Source organism: Vitis vinifera, chromosome 14 (assembly GCF_030704535.1).
Source record: "Vitis vinifera cultivar Pinot Noir 40024 chromosome 14, ASM3070453v1".
Taxonomy (NCBI): domain Eukaryota; kingdom Viridiplantae; phylum Streptophyta; class Magnoliopsida; order Vitales; family Vitaceae; genus Vitis; species Vitis vinifera.
The window spans coordinates 8,037,456-8,056,214 of NC_081818.1; the positions used below are offsets into that span (position 1 = coordinate 8,037,456).

Sequence of the window (18,759 nt, forward strand, 5' to 3'; positions counted from 1 at the left end):
CAAATAATAAAATCTTCGACTTTTTCCAGGATATTCTTGCTACGAAACTCAATTGGAATTATGGACAATATGATATATTAATTGCTTTTGGAAGTTATTTCATTTGGTACAAGGATAATAACAATTAAATTAAGCCGCTTCTTAAAAAAGTGAAAAACTTATTTCTTGCCATCAGTGAAATTCCAAGACTTTTCTATGCAATTTTCTTGCAATAAAGCTCCACGAACCAAAAAAAAAGCCAGCAAATTTACAGTCCTACCATGAATCTCTTACAAAAAAAGGAAAAATTTACTTTATGTTCTTAATTGTTTTTCTGTTTTCAAAATCTTAAAAATTTGATGAAATGGAATCCAACCACCTTTTTTTTTTTATTTTTTTTTTATAAGAATTCTTATATTTTATGTAATTTTTTTTTATAAAAAAAGTATAGAAAATGTATGTAAACATGCACGATAAATGTAATGTTTCACATGATTTTTTATTTTTGCCTTTTACCTATTGCTATGTTTGGTTTTTAAAAAGTACTAAGGAAAGAAAACAATGTTAAGAAAAATGATTTTTCTTATATTTGGTTTCAACATCAAATATACCAAAGAAAATAAAATATAATTAAAATTAGTTAAAAATTTATATATTTTAAAATTATTTAATTTTTATTTAATGAAGAAAACAAGTTAAATGAATAATAAGAAACATATAAAAATAATTTATTAACTTTGAATTTTTTTTTTCACTTTTCCATTTTTTCCACTTTTTCTCTCTATCATTTTTTCCTCCCATTTTCCCTTAAATTTTTTGGGAACCACATAAAGCCTAAAAGTTTGGGATGAAATCAAAGTCATAAGCTCTATTTGGGAAAGTGTTTTCAAAAAACAGTTGTGGAAAATAGTTTTTGTTTTATGATGTTTTATAGGATAAAAGTTTGTTTGAAAACTTGAAATGTTTTTAAATAAAAATAACTTTCATATATAGTGTTTTATGTTTAATCATCTAGTATATTTATATAATTAATTTTAAAAATAAGTCCTCTAACAACAAGTGTAAACAATTAAAATATGTTATTTAAAAATATCATTTTTTAAACGTATTTAGTGCTTTTTTATTAGGGAGTATAGAAAACCGTTTTAAAAAACAATTGTCAAACAAGGTCATAATTTTAAGCAAATTTTAACATCATTAATGTTTTATCAAATATAAAACACAAACTTGACGAAGCACTTTTAAGAATTTGAAAAATTATTTATAGTATTAAAAAATCATTTATAATATTTTGTAGAGAAATACTTGGAAGTGATTTTTCTAAAAATACTTTAAAAAAAAAAAAAAAACTTCCATTAAAAATGCTTCGACTAGTAATACTATCAAAAGTACTGTAACACTAGATCAAGGAAATTCATACTTTAAGAATGAGAAAACAAAAACAAAATTTTAAATCTTTCAACTTTTATCTCACACTCAATAAAAAAGTGAAAAATGTGTCTTATTTCTTTAATCCATTGGTCATTTTTAAGTTTTCTTTTCACCACCTTTAATCGGCATATAAATTATTAAATTTTATTTAAATATTGATTTTTATTCTCTTTTCAAAGCTTATTTTCTAAGGCAAAAGATCACTCCAAGTAGCACAAAGCATAATATTTTTCAAAGCTTACCATTTTTCCCCCTGCCAAAGTCAATGCTAAAATAGTAACTCTCAAAAGGTTGCCAATAATTTAGTGGATGTTTCTTATAGACTTTCAAAATATGCAGCATTCCCATTGTCCTCAAATTTGAAACTAAAGTTACCAAAGTTTTATCATTTTATGTTTGGTTTGAGGGAAAATGTAAGAGAAAGAAAATAAAGAGGAAAAATAGAAGAAAAGGAAAAAAAGAAGATTTAAAATTAATATATTTATTTTCAAACTCATTTCACTTATTTAGTTTATTGATGTAATTATTAAATAATTAGAAAATGTATAAATTTTTAATTAGTTTTAATTTAATATTTATGAGAAAATAATTTTTCTTAATATTTTTTTTTCTTTTTTGAGTATTTTTGGGACCAAACATAACCTAAGTTTATAGGAACTATCTTTTTTTTATAAAAAAAAGACATATAGATGTTACTATTTAATAGAAAGCAAAGCAACTAAAAAGAGTGGGCTTCATGGAGGTAGTTATAACTTCCCAAATGAAGAGAAAAAAAGGGGGCAATAGAGTAATTCCAAAATAAAGAAAAAAAAGAGGCTTCATAATTTTGACCTAAATACCCCCTTTCTCGCCATACCCTTTGCCTGTATTCCCACTCCTCAAAACCTCCCAACACCCCTCTTCTTCTGCCCCTCTATTTCCCAATCTCTCCTCCTCTACCCTGATTTTCCCCTCTACTCCCTCTCAATTACCCGCCCTTTTCCTTTCAAATCTTTTCCCTTTACATTCTTCCACCGCCACTTCTTCTCAATTTCTGCCAATTCCCAAACCCTAAGTCTTGATTCACCCTTCTCTGCGTTTCTCTCAAAACCCCACTTGTGCTCGCCCTTTTCTTTGCTATTTGGATTGCTATAGACGAGGGAAGTTGCATGTGAGCTCGATTTCTTTGCTGGGCCTTTGGAAACCTAGTTTTTTTGGCTTGATCTGGACGGCGTCGTTTTGAGCCTGGAGTCTTCTTGGCCTTTCGGGTTTTGGAGTTTCAGGTATTTGGCTTTCTGGGTTGTGGTGATTTTGGTTTTGTGTTTGTTTCGATTCTTGGGTTCGGTTTGATTTTTGCTGAATTTTGTTCCTTGATGGCTGGGTTTAGTAAAGTTCTGGTTGTTGGCTTTTGGTATGGTGGATTCGCTGACTTGGGAATCGAAATAGTAGTACGAGCAGCTGAGAGTGGATTTTGTACTTCTGTGTCTTCATATGATCTTTGTTTGTTAGTGAGAGTAAAATAAGGAAAAACTTGATTCTCTTTGCTAGGCTAGTGGTTGCAGTTTCACGAAGAAGGCTGTACTTTCTGGCTCTGAAATGATTATTTGCATTGGGGTTTTCGAATTCGAGAAGCAAAGGAACAGCAAGAACAGCTGAGGGTGGATTTCCCTTGTTTGGTATGTTGTTCGTATGCATTCTATTTATTAAACTAACAAAGAGATTCTCTATCCTTCAGATTTGTTTGGTATATTCTTTCATATCACCGCCACTGCCATGCTATTTTCTTTGATATCCATGCCATGTTTTAAACCAACATGGAGATTATCTCTAATCCGTTTTTTTTTTTGGCACTTCTCCATGTCTTTTTGACATTAAAAAGGACAAAAGTAATCAACATTTTTTTTTTGTCAATTCTTTATCCAACCATCAGCAACCAACGGTCATTCTTTGTATTTAATTGTCATGATGATTTAATAATGCTATAGAAAACCAATTGCTAGGTATGCTTGCTGTGTGTGTGATTACTGTAGTGTTTATTTATGTAAGTGGTAAAACATTTGTTTTAGGACTTGTTAGAGTTTATGTAGATTGATGGTGATTGTGAAAGGGGTGATGAGATTTTCTTCACTCATATGACAGGGGTTTTCTGAAACAGACGAGATTTAGAGAGGCAGTGGTACAGATTATAAGCTGTCAGTTTGGTGCTGGGAGCTGAGGAATTGTTGTTGGTGATGGCCAACCATGATTTGATACTTGGCCCAAATCACAACTTAGGGCTTGGCCAGAATCAGCAGTTGGTGTTGGGCCATAACCATAATCTGGGTCTTGGTCAGAACCATACTTTAGAATTGGGACAAACCCATGAGCATGATTTGGGTTTGGGACATTCTCATGACCATGAATTGGGTTTAAGCCATGCACATGACCATGATCTTGGTTTGGGACAAACTGTTCATCAAGGGGCTGATGAACATGGTTATGAGCATGGTAATGAGTTAGCTATGGATCGGAAACCAGAACATGATGACCATGGATTGTCTCTTGCAGAGCAGAACCATGAGTTAGCTTTATCTGAGAACAATGAATTGGCTGTTTCAGAAAACCAAGAACTTGATGATAACTTAGACCTAGCTGTGGACGATCACCAGGAAATGGGGATTGAATCTACCTCTGATATGGTTCAGCAACACCAGCTTGTAGTTTCCACTCCTGTTCTTCAAGCCCGTACTGTTGTTGCAAACCCAAGTTATGAGCTGGTGGTTGGACAAGAGTTTCCAGATGTCAAGAGCTGCCGAAGGGCATTAAGGGACACTGCCATTGCCCTTCATTTTGAAATGCAGACCATAAAATCTGACAAGACTCGTTTTACTGCAAAATGTGCTAGTGATGGATGCCCCTGGCGCATACATGCTGCAAAGCTTCCAGGTGTTCCAACTTTCACTATCAGGACAATCCATGAGGCCCATACATGTGGAGGAATTGCTCATCTTGGTCATCAGCAAGCCTCAGTTCAGTGGGTTGCAAACTCTGTAGAGCAACGACTTAGGGAAAACCCTAATTACAAGCCAAAGGAGATACTGGAAGAGATACACCGGGTTCATGGTATTACCTTATCATACAAGCAAGCTTGGCGAGGTAAGGAGCGTATCATGGCTGCTATGCGTGGATCCTTTGAAGAAGGGTACCGTCTGCTTCCACAATATTGTGACCAAGTTAAACGGACGAACCCTGGAAGTATTGCATCTGTCTATGGGAACCCAACAGACAACTGCTTCCAGCGTCTCTTTATTTCATTTCAGGCATCCATCTATGGTTTCCTGAATGCATGTCGGCCGCTCCTTGGGCTTGATAGGACATTCTTGAAAAGTAAGTATCTTGGTACTTTACTTTTTGCTACTGGTTTTGATGGTGATGGTGCTCTGTTTCCTTTGGCATTTGGTGTTGTTGATGAGGAAAATGATGAGAACTGGATGTGGTTTCTCTCTGAACTTCATAACCTGCTTGAGGTTAATACTGAAAACATGCCAAGGCTCACAATTTTATCAGATAGGCAGAAAGGCATTGTAGATGGAGTGGAAGCAAACTTCCCAACTGCTTTTCATGGGTTTTGCATGCGTCACTTGAGTGATAGCTTCCGAAAGGAGTTTAATAATACAATGCTTGTCAACCTTCTATGGGAAGCTGCTCATGCTCTCACTGTAATTGAATTTGAGGCAAAAATCCTAGAAATTGAAGAGATATCACAAGATGCCGCATACTGGATTCGACGAATTCCACCTCGTTTGTGGGCTACAGCTTATTTTGAGGGAACACGGTTTGGACATCTGACAGCTAATATAGTTGAATCTTTAAATACTTGGATTCTAGAAGCTTCTGGACTACCAATTATTCAGATGATGGAATGCATTAGGAGACAGCTAATGACTTGGTTCAATGAACGCCGAGAGACGAGTATGCAGTGGACCTCAATACTTGTGCCTTCTGCTGAGAGACGTGTTGCAGAGGCTCTCGAGCGTGCACGCACTTATCAGGTGCTACGTGCTAATGAAGCTGAATTTGAAGTTATCTCTCATGAAGGAACAAATATTGTGGATATTCGCAATCGTTGCTGTCTTTGTCGGGGCTGGCAGCTGTATGGTTTGCCCTGTGCACATGCTGTGGCTGCACTTCTCTCTTGCAGGCAGAATGTTCATCGATTTACTGAGAGCTGTTTCACTGTTGCAACTTATCGTAAAACATACTCACAAACTATACATCCAATTCCAGATAAAACTCTATGGAAGGAGTTATCTGAGGGAGATCCGAATGGAAGCAAATCTGTGGAGATTATGATCAACCCACCCAAATCACTTAGGCCACCTGGACGACCGAGAAAGAAGCGAGTGCGAGCAGAAGACCGTGGCCGTGTGAAACGAGTTGTGCATTGTAGCCGTTGTAATCAGACAGGCCATTTTAGAACAACATGTGCAGCACCCATTTAAGACTTCCCTGTCAACAATTGGTTTACTACCATCATATTTGGGTATATCCCTTTCCTGTGCAAAGAAAATTTTAATTCTGTTTATTATTTCTGGAGTTCTATTAGATTAGACTAGATTTGCATGTTGATGCTATATTCTGTTCCTTGACATTTAGGCGAATTAAGTTAAATATCAGCTATGTTATCTGAAGCTTCACCTCAATAATACACTGTTATGGAAGGACCCACATTCATGGATTTTTAGCTTTCAATATCTTCTAAGTTATTTTCTCTTGTCTTAGCATTTGAGGTTTATCTTGGGCTTTTGTTTAATCATGCTTGTTCTCAACTTTCTTTTGCTGGTCCAATCTAATTTGATAAACTTCAATTCATATCTTAGACTGTTACTTCACTGTGGTTGTGCTTGATTATGCTTACTGAAGGTTACTAGTCTCAGTTGCTTGACCCTGCACATGTTCTTCCATCACATATATAGTAACGACTCCATCCATCCATCCGGCCATCCATCAACCTGTTTCCCCTGGTGATATATCATTTTTATGGTATAAAATCCATCCATCCACCCATCTATCTTTGCATATTCTTACATCATTAATATTGGATCTGACCCATGTCCAGACAACATGAACTCATGAGTTTGTAGTCATTTATTTGAAACCAGAGTTTTACCCAAGACAAGCTCTGCTAAGCCTGGATAAGACCCTGTTAAGTAGAATGGACTTGGATTGAGGGTCTGGATCAGGTCACAAACTTTCATGTTTGCTCAGCTCCTAAGCTTTATTTGGATGCAAACAAGAATGGTTCTTTCTGATGTAAGAAAATGAGAAGGAAATCATGGAAGAAAGTTTTATGAGGAATTCCATTTTTATTTAATTTTTGGCATTTTCTTTTCCTGCATTCTTTCCAAAATCCAAATAAAATCTTTGTGAATCCCATTAAAGCTATGAAGGCAAGCTTTTTACGTGAGTGACAAGGTTTTCCTTCTACTATGAAATGAGCCTCAGGTGTGTTTGATAACTTTGATTGTAGCCGCCTAATTATTCTAAATAGTTATACTTTTGTGTCAAAAATATTACATGACAATTGAAATAAAATCTCTCTTGAAATTTGACTTCTTTGAGAGGAAAACTTTGACTTGGGATACTTCTTTAGTCCTAGATTTAGTATACTGAGGATGAGAATTGCTATGATAACTGTTAAATTATTTTCCAATCCATATTTTTCATTAAAAAGGCAGATTTGTGTGAGCTTCTCTACAACTCTTTTTATAAAAGGAGAGTCAGATATGTTTCCTGTGAGATGTTGGGTTTATCAAAATTTTAGTTAGGTAATTTTCTTTTCTTTCCTTGGAAATGGGTGCTGTACCACGTTTTTTTTTTATCATGTTCTGTCATTTCATGTGACAGTTGTTGTAGTATCACACCTATAGGTGCAGCCAAATTATTGGTCCGTGATTGCTCCTGATAAGATGCTGTCATGGACCAGTAATGATGGCATGCTAGTTCTGAAATCAGGTGGTAAGAAACTGTGGCCATATTACTACCTTTCTGTTTGATTTCATTTCTTTTCCTTTGATTTCTTTAGAAGAAGCACACAACTCAAAGCGCACGACTCTAGTGAAATTTCATCATATTGATTACAAGCAAGCTGCTGCATTTTAATTTAGGATTCTGTGATATGATTAAGCTTTAGATGATAAAAATTCATATTAGCTTCTTGTATATAATCTTTTTCTTTGGTTACAGATTACAGTCAGCTAATAGATTTTTGGGTAGTCATTGTCTGGGAACGGCTCTGGGATTTCCTCAACTGTTTTGATTCAACAAAAAATCGGAATTCAGGAACTTCACTTGGAGTACCAGGTCATATGGAATCAATACTTTTAATTATTTTCCTCTTTCGTAGGGGTGTGTGGTAAAACTTAATACTTATTACTTACTGATTTAAGTTGATTTTAAACTAAATTATATTTAAGTTGTTAATTTAAAACTTATTACTTAATTCTTACTTTAAGTATTAAAGATATGTGATAATATTAACTTAAAATTTATTCTAAATTATCAAATCCATATATTTATCCTCATAAATTGTAACAAGGGTAAAGGAGGTCAAATAACAATGAATGTCATGGAGTATTAAAAGATATTATGAAGGTAAATAGGGTAAATGAGGATCAAAAGGTAAAATAAAGATATGAACTTAAGAATAATGTAATTATTTTTACTTTAAGTCATATCATTAAATTATTTTACTAAATATACTTAATTTACTTGATGACTTAAATTATGTTATTAAGTTACTTTAAGTTATTAAGTTGGTTTACCGAATATTCACTTAGTTTTGGTATAAATAGAACTCAACTTAATGTTGTGATATTGCCTATTTTTAGTGATAGAATTTAAACTTAATTATTAAGGTTTTGAATTCTCAAGGATGAAGATTGGGTGTCATACCTTAAGGTTACCTTTGATTCCCGGAAAATTTGGGGGAAAAATATAAGGGAAAGAAAATAAAGAGGAAAAATAGAAAAAAAAAAAAAGTGAAGGGAAATAAAAAATTAAATTTAAAGTCAATAATTATTTTTATATATTATTTTAAATTCATTTAATTTATTTTAACTCTTCTATATTAAGATAAAATAATTTAAAAATGCATAAATTTCTAACTAACCTTAATTATATTTGATTTTCTTTAATATTTTTTATATTACATTTGATTTTTTTTAAAAAATATTTTTTATATTACATTTGATTTTCTTTGGTATTTTCCATATTATAGCTAAATGTGAAGAAACATATATATATATATATATATATATATATATATATATAAATATGTTTTAACAATTTTTTTTTTCTTAGTAGTTTCTGGAATCAAATATAACCTGAGGACTTGAGTCCAGGAGCTTCTAACGCATACCCGCCAAAGTTGTTTGTGGAACTGGAAACCAAAGGTGAAATTCCTTGGAAAAAGCTTGGGTTCAGTAGAAGGGAGTCATATTGGACTATCAGTTAGACATCCTCCAAAACTGGCCTGCAAAAATGAAAAATAATTGTCCAAGCAGTGGAGGTCCTTTGCCCCCATAATCGTTGCAGAAAGGTGAAGTTGTGTGAAGGCAGGCTTCCTTGAGTAAGAGTTTGGTGATTTAGATCATTAAAGCAGAGTAAGAGTGCAAAATAAAAGGCATTTTGAGAGGTTATCAGATTGTTGTTAGACTCTTAAATTCATGTCAAGGGGAAAAAGGACCTTCATGAATTGGTGCTACTCTGCAAAAAAGCATCACTTCCACCCATCTCCTGCCCTGCTTCTTTACCCCCAGAATCACATCATATTCTGAGATCATCTGATGGATGAAGAAGAAGCATGAACCCATGATTTTGTAATTTTTACAGATGCCTCCCATCCAACACAACATTATAAAATATATCAGCAAAAGATACATAACTGACTAACTTTTATCAACAGCTACTCTACCAAATGAAGAACATTCCATAATTGTCAAAATTCCTTATCCAGCTTCACTACTTATTTTCATTCCCTTTTCACTCCTCTCAATGGTGTAAGTGCAGTTGAATGGACCTACCTATCCATGACCATGAGTTAATATTTGATTTAGGTTATGTTTATTCCCAGAAAGTGCTTAGGAAAAACAAAAATGTTAAGAAAAATAAAAAAATCAAATGTAATTGAAATTAATTAAAAACTTATACATTTTAAAATTATTTAATCTTCATATCAAAGAGTTAAATTAAGTGAAACGAGTTTAAGTAATATATAAAATTAATTCATTGACTTTAAATCTATTTTTTATTTATTATTTATTTTTTTCCCTTCCACTATTCTTCTCTAGTTTCTTTTTTTTTTTTTTTCCAATTTTTTGAAAATCAAACATTACGTGGGTGTTTGGTAAACTAACTTAATAACTTTAAGTGACTTAATAATTTAATTTAAATTATTAAGTAAATTAAATATGTTTGGTAAAATAAGTTAATGGTATGACTTAAAAGTAAAAAACAACTTTAAGTAATAAGTAAAAACAATTAACTTATTCTTAAGTCTACGTCTTTATTATACTTTTTTACCTTAATTTATCTTAAATACCTCAATGATTTGTTTTGTTACTCCATAATTTCCATTGTTGTTTGACATTTTTTTTCCCTAGTTATAATTTAGGAGGATAAATATGTCAATTTGATGGTTTAAAATAAATTTTATTAAACAACCTTAACACTTAAAATAAGAATTAAGTAATAAGTTTTAAGTTAACGACTTCAGTATAATATAATTTAAAGTCAACTTAAGTCATTAAATAATAAATATTAAGTTTTTACCAAACACCCTCTACCTTCAAACATAATATATAAACTAAGGTTAATAGAAACTAAGGTGTGAATGAGGGAGGAAGAGGTTGAAATCTACTTTAGTGGAAAATTGTATAAACACAATGTGCACTAGGAAGGTGTGACCATAGAGTCAATCAAAAAGCGTGTGGGAAAGTTATCATAGATTTCTTATAACAATGTTGGAGGAAGATGAGGGAGATTACATTTAACCACATGTCTAGAAGAAGGGGAAGGGGGCTCTTAAAACTTCTAAGAATTTACATCTTTACCATATATAAATGTGAACAATCATGAGATATTTGTAAGACTTTTATTTTCCCCCTTAAATCTACATTAAAAATCTCTATATCCCAATTTTTTTTATTACTTTGATTGTAATTGTTCATTTTGCTGACAAAATTATATGTTCTCACTAATACACCTTTAGTACCCTTCTTTGGTGTCTCAAAGGCAACACCTTCATCTTTTTACCTTTTCAAGGCGAAATTGATTTTAAAGTTGTTGTGCAAAGTCATGTTTATCATCCAAACCAACTAGTACCACATGTTGAGTAATATAAATATAGAGGGCATACACCATTTGAGTTTTCATTGTTCTAATTAGAGTTTGTTTTGGTAGTGATTTTAGGAAATATTTTTACTCTTTTTAACACTTGAATGATAGAAATTTTCAAGTATTAAAAATGTTAGAAATGCTTATTAAAATCACTATCAAACATGCTTTTAGTTTCACAAGGATCTTGTGCACATACCCTTAGTTTTGAAGTAGTATTTGAACATGGATTCAACCTCTAACTTAATCCCATGTATCTTGTAGTTGGACTTAATGATTAAAATATCATAAATTATATAAATTACAGAACCATCGGTGGTCGGATTAAAACTTATAAAAATATTAGGAAAAACTTCAAAAGATGAAAAATAAACAATAATAGATATATTGAAGTTATTAATGATTATCTAATTAGTTTGCATGTATTTAAGGAGATAAAAGAAATAATGATATATTTTTTTAAATATGTTTATAATTTATTCATAAGTTTACACTTCTCTTATAATTACTGCAAAAAATATTTAAAAAATAAAAAAATATTTAAAAAATCATTATGACAAGTTTTATATTTTCAATTATTAATTTAATACAATTTGAAAATAAAATAACAATTGATTTATTTATTGAAGTTTTATTTTTTTATATTGTATTTTTAATATAAAATTAAGGTGATAACATGAGTTCTATATTTCAAATGGATTCATGTCAATAAGGCCTGGTTCAAATCCAACCACTTGCCTTTCTATTCTCAAATTTTAATGGACAATAAATTCACCAAATTCTTGAAAATCATCAACAAATACTCGAAATTTCATTATTTCTAAATATTTCATATGAGATCCATCTTCGTTTAAAGATAAAACAATAGTTTTTTAACCAACCTTAAATGCCTTAGACTTCTAGATTTTGGATAGTATAAAGACATGTTCTTAACCAAGGGTATGTTAAGATCATATTCTAATAAATCTTTTTGGAAAGAAAAATTTATTTTATAAGACTTTCTCAAAAAGGATTAGAATTAAGATTTAGAGAACAATTTAATGTCCGAATTCCTCATGATAAGCTAATGTGTGGAGACATTATAAGTATTATCACTATAAAGGAATTAACTTATGCAATGATTTTAAGCTTAACCAACAAATGAAATCTGAATAAAACATTTATAACGATGAATTTAAAACATTTTGTAATTAGTGTAGATTTAGCCAAAAAGAAGCTAAATCTCCATCTAAGCAATGAAATTCAAAAAAGGTAAATGGCAAGAAGCCAAATAAGGAAAACTTTTACCATAATAAAAGGAAAACATATGGAAAATACAAACAAAATGAAGCTAAAAGATTTAGACATATAATCAGAAAGTTTACCAAAAAACCTTATAAAAAAAATAGAAACTTCTTGACATTTAAACCCCATTTGCTTTAAGTATGAAAAAGTTGGACATTTATAATGGATTGTAAGGTAAAGTAGAAAATCAATAACTTGAATGTTCCAGATAAGTTAAAAGATATATTATGTGATTTAATGTTAAAAACTTCAAAATCTGAATCCTAATTGAATTAGATAATCAAGAAAGTATTAACCATCTTTAAGATACTATGCAAACATAAGTCAAACCTCTAGTGAAAAGGAAGACTGTATCAAAGCCAATTATGGTGGTTAACCTAAGACTAGAAATGTTATCATCAAAGAACAAGGATTAACCTTATAATTATTTATAAAGTAGAAGAATCTTCAATAAAATTAAAGTTATATGAAATCTTTAAGAAAGCCGTTCACAAACTAGAAAATGAGAAGAATGTAAATCCTTACAAGTTAGATGAGATGTTGAGAAGATTTAATCATAAGATCCCTAAAGAAGTAACTAATAAAGATCTTTAGGAAGAAATAAGACAATATAAATTAGAAGTCCAAGAATTAAGACAATATACCAATCTAGTTTTAATAAACTCTAAGAAAAAATAAAAATCAAGTAATAAGAATCAATAAATTCTAGAATCTTCAAAGGTTAATGAAGAATCTTCACACTCATACCTCAACATTATAAACAAGGTAAGTTTTAAAAAGTGGAATGTTTCCCTAACAATAACAATGAATTTATCATTAAGACTGTTGCTCTAATATATTCAGAAGTAGGTTTAAACTACATCTGAGAAAGGTCAATCTCAACCAAGTATTATGAAAAAACTAAGAAAGCCCTTTATGGGGCTAATGAAGTTAGATTTAAGATTAATTACAAATTGGCAAAGACACATATTTGTAATAAAAGAATATGCATTTACTAGCTCTTTATTTTAGTTCAGGATATAGGAGAAGGAATAGTTTTAGGAATGCCCTTTTTAAATACTATCTATGCTATTACTAGAGTAGACAACCAAGGTATAAGACCATAACTCCTAAATCAGGAAATTCTTTTTGAGTTTTCTTATAAGGAGAATCAAGACTAAAGGCTATCATATTAACTTTCTAATCCAAGAATTGAATATCAATTAAACCTTAAGAATGCTCAAGAAGCTATGCAAAGGTTTAAAGAAAAATTAGCCAAAGAATTTTGTTCAGAATTCCCCAATGCGTTTGGGCATAATAATAAGCATGAGATAGAATTACGATATAACCTAGATTTTAGGGAAATAGATATTCCCACCAAGGCAATATCAATTTAAATGAATAAGGAATTATTAAAATACTACAAAAATGAAATTCAAGATCTTTTTAATGAAAAAATTGATTAGAAAATTCAAATCCCCTTGGAGTTATTCTACATTTTATGTTAAAAATAAGTATAACTAGAAAAAGTAACGCCTAAGTTTGTAATAAACTACAAACCTCTTAATGATGCATTAAGATGGATTATATATCCCATTCCTAATAAAAAAGATCTTCTCCGAAGACTAGTTAGATCTAAGGTATTTTCTAAGTTTAATGTAAAATCTGGATTTTGGCAAATCCAGGTTGCTGAAAAGGATCGTTATCCTTACAATACCCTTTAGACATTATGAATGGAATGAAATGACCTTTGAACTTAAGAATGCCTCCTTAAAATTCCAAAATATAATGAATAAAATCTTTAATATTTTTTTTTTTTGGTTAGATTTCTTCATTATCTATGTAGATGATGTTTTAATTTACTTTTCATCCATAGAAGAACACTAAAAACATCTTAATAAGTTCATTCAAACTATTAAGGAAAATGTTTTATGTTTATCAACATCTAAAATTAACATTTTCTAAACCAAAGTTAGGTTCCTAGGACATCATATTTATCAAGGAACTATAATTCCTATTTAGAGATCAATTTAGTTTGTTGATAAGTTTTCAGATGAGATTTAGGATAAGAAACAATTACAACATTTCTTAGGAGGCCTTACTTATATTCTAAATTTCTCAAGGATATAATTGATGAGAAAAAATCGGATCTCTCCATTTCCCAAGCTCAAATTAGGTTAAGAACATGTTTAACCATCCTAAGCTATTCTAAATCCTATGCATAAAAAAAAAAAAACATTTTAAAACTTAATACAAATTTAGAATATGATAACAAAAACCATAACTGAGATTCAAATGTTTTCAAATCGATTACACACGATGAAGATAAAAAATAAAGCAATAAGAAGTCTCATAAACCTAAAGTTTTTTACTCGATGACTCAAACCTTGATTTTAACACATTTCTAGTGGGGATGGAAGAGAAGATGGAGGCTATGCGCTCTATCTCTGGAGATGGAAGATATCTCTCTAGAAAAAGCTATGAAAACCCTAACCCCTAAGCGGGTTTTTATAGGGTTCCTCATTGGGCTTAAGTGACTTGAGCTCATTAAGGGCTTGGGTCACTTAATCTACCCTAAAATGGGTTTTAATTGATTAATTAACCTAATAGGGAGCTAGTTAATCAATTAATCCAATCCAAAGGCCTTGTTCACTTACCCTTATGCAATCGTGTATAATTACAAAAACATTTTTATGTAAAAAGATGAACCCAAAGCTAATCCGACCCTCATAACCCATGCCAACAAGGTATATGAACTTAGAATAAGGACCACTAGGACTTATAGGAGTATTGGCTCCCTAAGAATCTAATTCTAAAGTTGATTCAACATATCACTATAGAGAATCAACTAAACTCTAGTATCCTACGTAAATGACATCGAGACATTATGTACTTGGGTTCGTGACTTGCTATCCATTGCATTCAATTTCCACATGAACTAATATTTATAGTTTACCAAATTGAAAACTATTAACCTTTCAAGACTGCCTTTACTATCCTTGAGTTATAGATCCTCCTCTTATGTGTTCAACTGACATGTTTTAACTCTCTAATAGCTAATGTCGAGTTCTACTTAAAGAACTAATATGACCATAATTTTCATGAATACACTTCCTGAGGATCACCCAATGGGACACTCTGTCTCAATTCAATGAGATATCATGATGTCTCTTTTGAGAATATCTATTGTTATTGGTTTCTATCAATAGTGACCCAATTTATAGGGAATATATGGTCAACTTATGATCTCACTGACGATTATTCTCTATTGTCCAAAATATTAAGCCTTGTACATAGTGACTCTGGACAAGACAAACTAGAGAAAATAGTCACAATGACTTTTGTAGTACTTCAGGTATCGTCCTAAGAGACTGGCCTACGAAAATTTTTAAACTAAGTCTAAAGGATTATTTTAATCAAATTCTTTAAATTGAAAATCTATGAAAATCTATTTTAATAAAAATGGGTTTGCTAAATAAATCTAAATTAAAAATTCAAGATTACATTGATTTTTGATTCAAATGTTCAACAATAGGGTTTCCACAATCCAATTTCAGGCTTGAGGTTAAAGGTGAAAAAAAGGTATTTATTTGTATAAATCTAATGATATTCAAAAAGTGGGGTAAGTGAGATCAACCTAAATAACTAGAGTTGCATTCGTCTCCTTAGTGTAACGTTTTATTTTATTTTGAATTATCTATTATTAGATGAATGAAACTGAGATATGGGATTCGTAGGCTTTTACCACTCTGTATGGATTTGCCTTAGGAAAGATGGCAATGGTTAAATCTTAGATAGTTAGAGATTAAGAATTACTAAGAATCCCTAGTATCGAGGAATGAATAATTGTCCCACTTCTTAATTCAAACCAATCTTGGAGGGCATCTCAATTCTCATTAATTATTCCTTTAACCAATCATTCATTCCATTATGGAGTTCAATTTCCCATTATTTCCATGCAAGGCTTAACACTAGGTTTTCATACTTTACACTCCAAGAAAGCTATTAGCCTCTCATAGGTGTGTTTTCATAAGCACAATCCATTAAAGAAAGATAAAGAACCATTTTTGAAAATTAAAGAAATAAAAATAATATATTAATTAATAATAATGGAAAAGAGAAAAAACTAAGATCTTCATTTTATCTTCTTCTCTCCAACCTAAAAAAATCCATAACTCCTAAAAAACTTAAAAATTTAGTTTTTATAGTTTTCCACCAAAAAACCATAGCAAGTGACATGTTCCACTTGGCCAGTTATTTTAAAAATAATTACCTAAAAATGACTACAAAAAACAAAATCATGATTTCTATTTTGTGTGGGGCCCACTTAGGGTGGATGGAGTGCCTAAAATGCAATTCTCAAAGTAGAATATACGAAACATTAATATGTGATTTCAAAATTGGGGTCATTTTGAAATGGATTTCGTATTCATAAATTGAATTTCAAAATCATTTCGAAATGGTTCTTCAACTCTGTATAGTTATTTTCAAACGATCATAACTTCTTTGTTTCAGCTTTGATTTGCAGACTATTTGAAGTTTGGACTCTTGACTTCCCGAGCTTTGAAATGATATATAGAATGCCCAAAAATAACATCAGGAAGTGCTCTAAATATCACCTTTAATTCATACAACATGTTCTGACTACATTTTGAGTTCCAAATTTCCATATGAGCTTGATTACATTTGCTTCAAACCTCTTTCATTATGGTTGCTCGTCCTCTATCTCACTTCATAACATATGTTGCTGGTACTTCATGCTTATGACTCACTCATTTCAATCTTTCTTAGACTCTTCATGGTTTAAAAGTCCCGAGCCTCTCAATTATGCATTTTTAACCCCTTCTACTTCCTTGGTTGATACTTGATAATGACTTTTGCACAAATCATTTTTTTTCATTCCTTAAACCTAAAATTAGACTCAAAATAGAAGTTAGATCCATAACTAGGGTCTTAGCATCAATTTGAGTTAAGTTGGATGATTTGAGATTTTTATATTGCATAAATCATATCATATATGTGTCATTGGAGTGTATATTTTTGCTCTAATCACTCACCCATAGGTCAAAACTACTACTAACTTTAGCACAAGCTTAATATTCTCTCAAGGTTGAAAGACAACACAATGAAGTAGCTTGGTGAAGTCATCACTACTTGATAGCCTTAAGTCATGACTCACCATAGGTCTTGTTCAATGTGTAACCATATATACTAGTGTACTCACCATGGGAAACCTATTTCAAGAGCCAAGACCAATAATCCTATCAATTAGGATGTGGTGCACTACAACCTTTAATGGGTTGTCTAGATCCATGAACCGGCTATGAACAAGTTATCTATTTGTAAAAAACCTATGACTTGGATTTTCTATGCAACTCCTAATACATTCAAATCATATACAATGCAAAAGATGTAGGTAAGAGTGCTTAAAAGGTATAATGCATGAGAATAAGATAGATAAAAGTGAATTGAAACTTTATTGAATAAATAATAAAAATCTCCTAGTAGTGCTCAAAGCATCATGTCTCTAAAGTATATTAGGTATACATTTGACACCTATGCTATCCCTATGGCCATCAAAGACTTTTCTTGTCAATGTCTTGGTGAAGGGATCTACTAGGTTATTTGTAAAAGATATCTTCTCACCTACTACATCACCTATTTGAATTATCTCATGAATTAAGTGGTACTTTCTCTCAATGTGTTTACCTTTTTAATGTTTTTTGGTTCTTTAGACCATGCTATAACCCCATTATTGTCACAAAATAGTATCATGGGTTGTATAGACAAGGGTACAACCCTAAGTTCCATGAGTAACTTTCTAAGCCAAATGACTTCCTTTGCTACTTTAGAAGTTGCAACATACTCAAATTCCATAGTGGAGTCAGCAGTGTAAGATTGCTTCACACTTTTGCATCTAACAACCACACCATCAAAAGTAACAACAATACCAGAGGTAGACCAATGAGAATCCTTATCAGACTAGAAATTTGAATCTATGTACTCTCTAGGTACTAACTCATCACTCTGGAACACAAACATATAGTCTCTCATTCTCCTAAGATACTTGTGTATATGCTTGACAACTATCTAGTGTTCTGGGCTTAGATTTGACTAATATCTACTTACTATACCTACTACAAAGCAAATATCCAACCTAATATATAGAATCACATACATAAGGCTACCCATTGCCGAGGTATAGGGATTTCTTCTCAGGTACCTTAGGACACTAATCTTGAGAAAGAGGAATTCCGTGCCTGAAAGTTAACAAACCTCTCTTAGAATCTTGTATCACATACTTGACCAAAAGCTTATCTATGTAGGTAGCTTGAAACAGTGTTAGTTTCCTATTCTTGTGGTCTCTAAGGACCTTGATCTCAAGAATATAACACTTCTCCCAGATCCTTCATCTAGAATTCAGTAGATAACCTGATTTTGACTGATGACAATAACCTTACATCATTACCAATGAGTAGAATGTCATCAACATACAAGACCATAAAGACCACTATGCTTCCCTAAACCTTTTTGTGCATACAAGGTTTATCCTCGTTTTGATCAAATTTAAAAGTCTTGATTGCCTGATCGAAACATTTGTTCCATGAGCAAGATGCTTGCTTTAATCCATAAATGGATTTGTGCAACTTGCATACAATATGCTCTTGACCCTTTGCTATGAAACTGTCTTGTTGCATCATATAGATGCTCTCATCAAAATTGCTATTCAAG

General features: G+C 31.6%; 1 protein-coding gene across 4 annotated transcripts; it reads left to right on the top strand.

Moving 5' to 3' along the window:
- Nucleotides 1-2,259: 2,259 nt before the first annotated feature.
- LOC100258751 (uncharacterized) lies at nucleotides 2,260-9,071 on the top strand. Of its 4 annotated transcripts, XR_009467627.1 has the most exons (5): nucleotides 2,260-2,672; nucleotides 2,938-3,065; nucleotides 3,529-5,911; nucleotides 7,615-7,731; nucleotides 8,734-9,071. XR_009467627.1 is itself a non-coding variant. In XM_059742626.1 (4 exons), exon 3 carries the CDS (start codon nucleotides 3,621-3,623, stop codon nucleotides 5,868-5,870), a length of 2,250 nt encoding a protein of 749 aa, XP_059598609.1. In that variant the 5' UTR covers nucleotides 2,260-2,672; nucleotides 2,938-3,065; nucleotides 3,529-3,620; the 3' UTR covers nucleotides 5,871-5,911; nucleotides 7,615-7,856. The 4 variants fall into 4 exon arrangements, 3 of the variants coding, with proteins under 3 accessions (XP_059598609.1, XP_010660128.1, XP_002262784.1); XM_059742626.1 differs by lacking the exon at nucleotides 8,734-9,071 and having other exon boundaries at nucleotides 7,615-7,856; XM_010661826.3 differs by lacking the exons at nucleotides 7,615-7,731; nucleotides 8,734-9,071 and having other exon boundaries at nucleotides 2,777-3,065; nucleotides 3,529-6,106.
- Nucleotides 9,072-18,759: the final 9,688 nt, after the last annotated feature.

Excerpts from the sequence above, each read along its gene's own strand:
- LOC100258751 (XM_059742626.1), top strand. The coding sequence starts at position 3,621 with ATGGCCAACCATGATTTGATACTTGGCCCAAATCACAACTTAGGGCTT.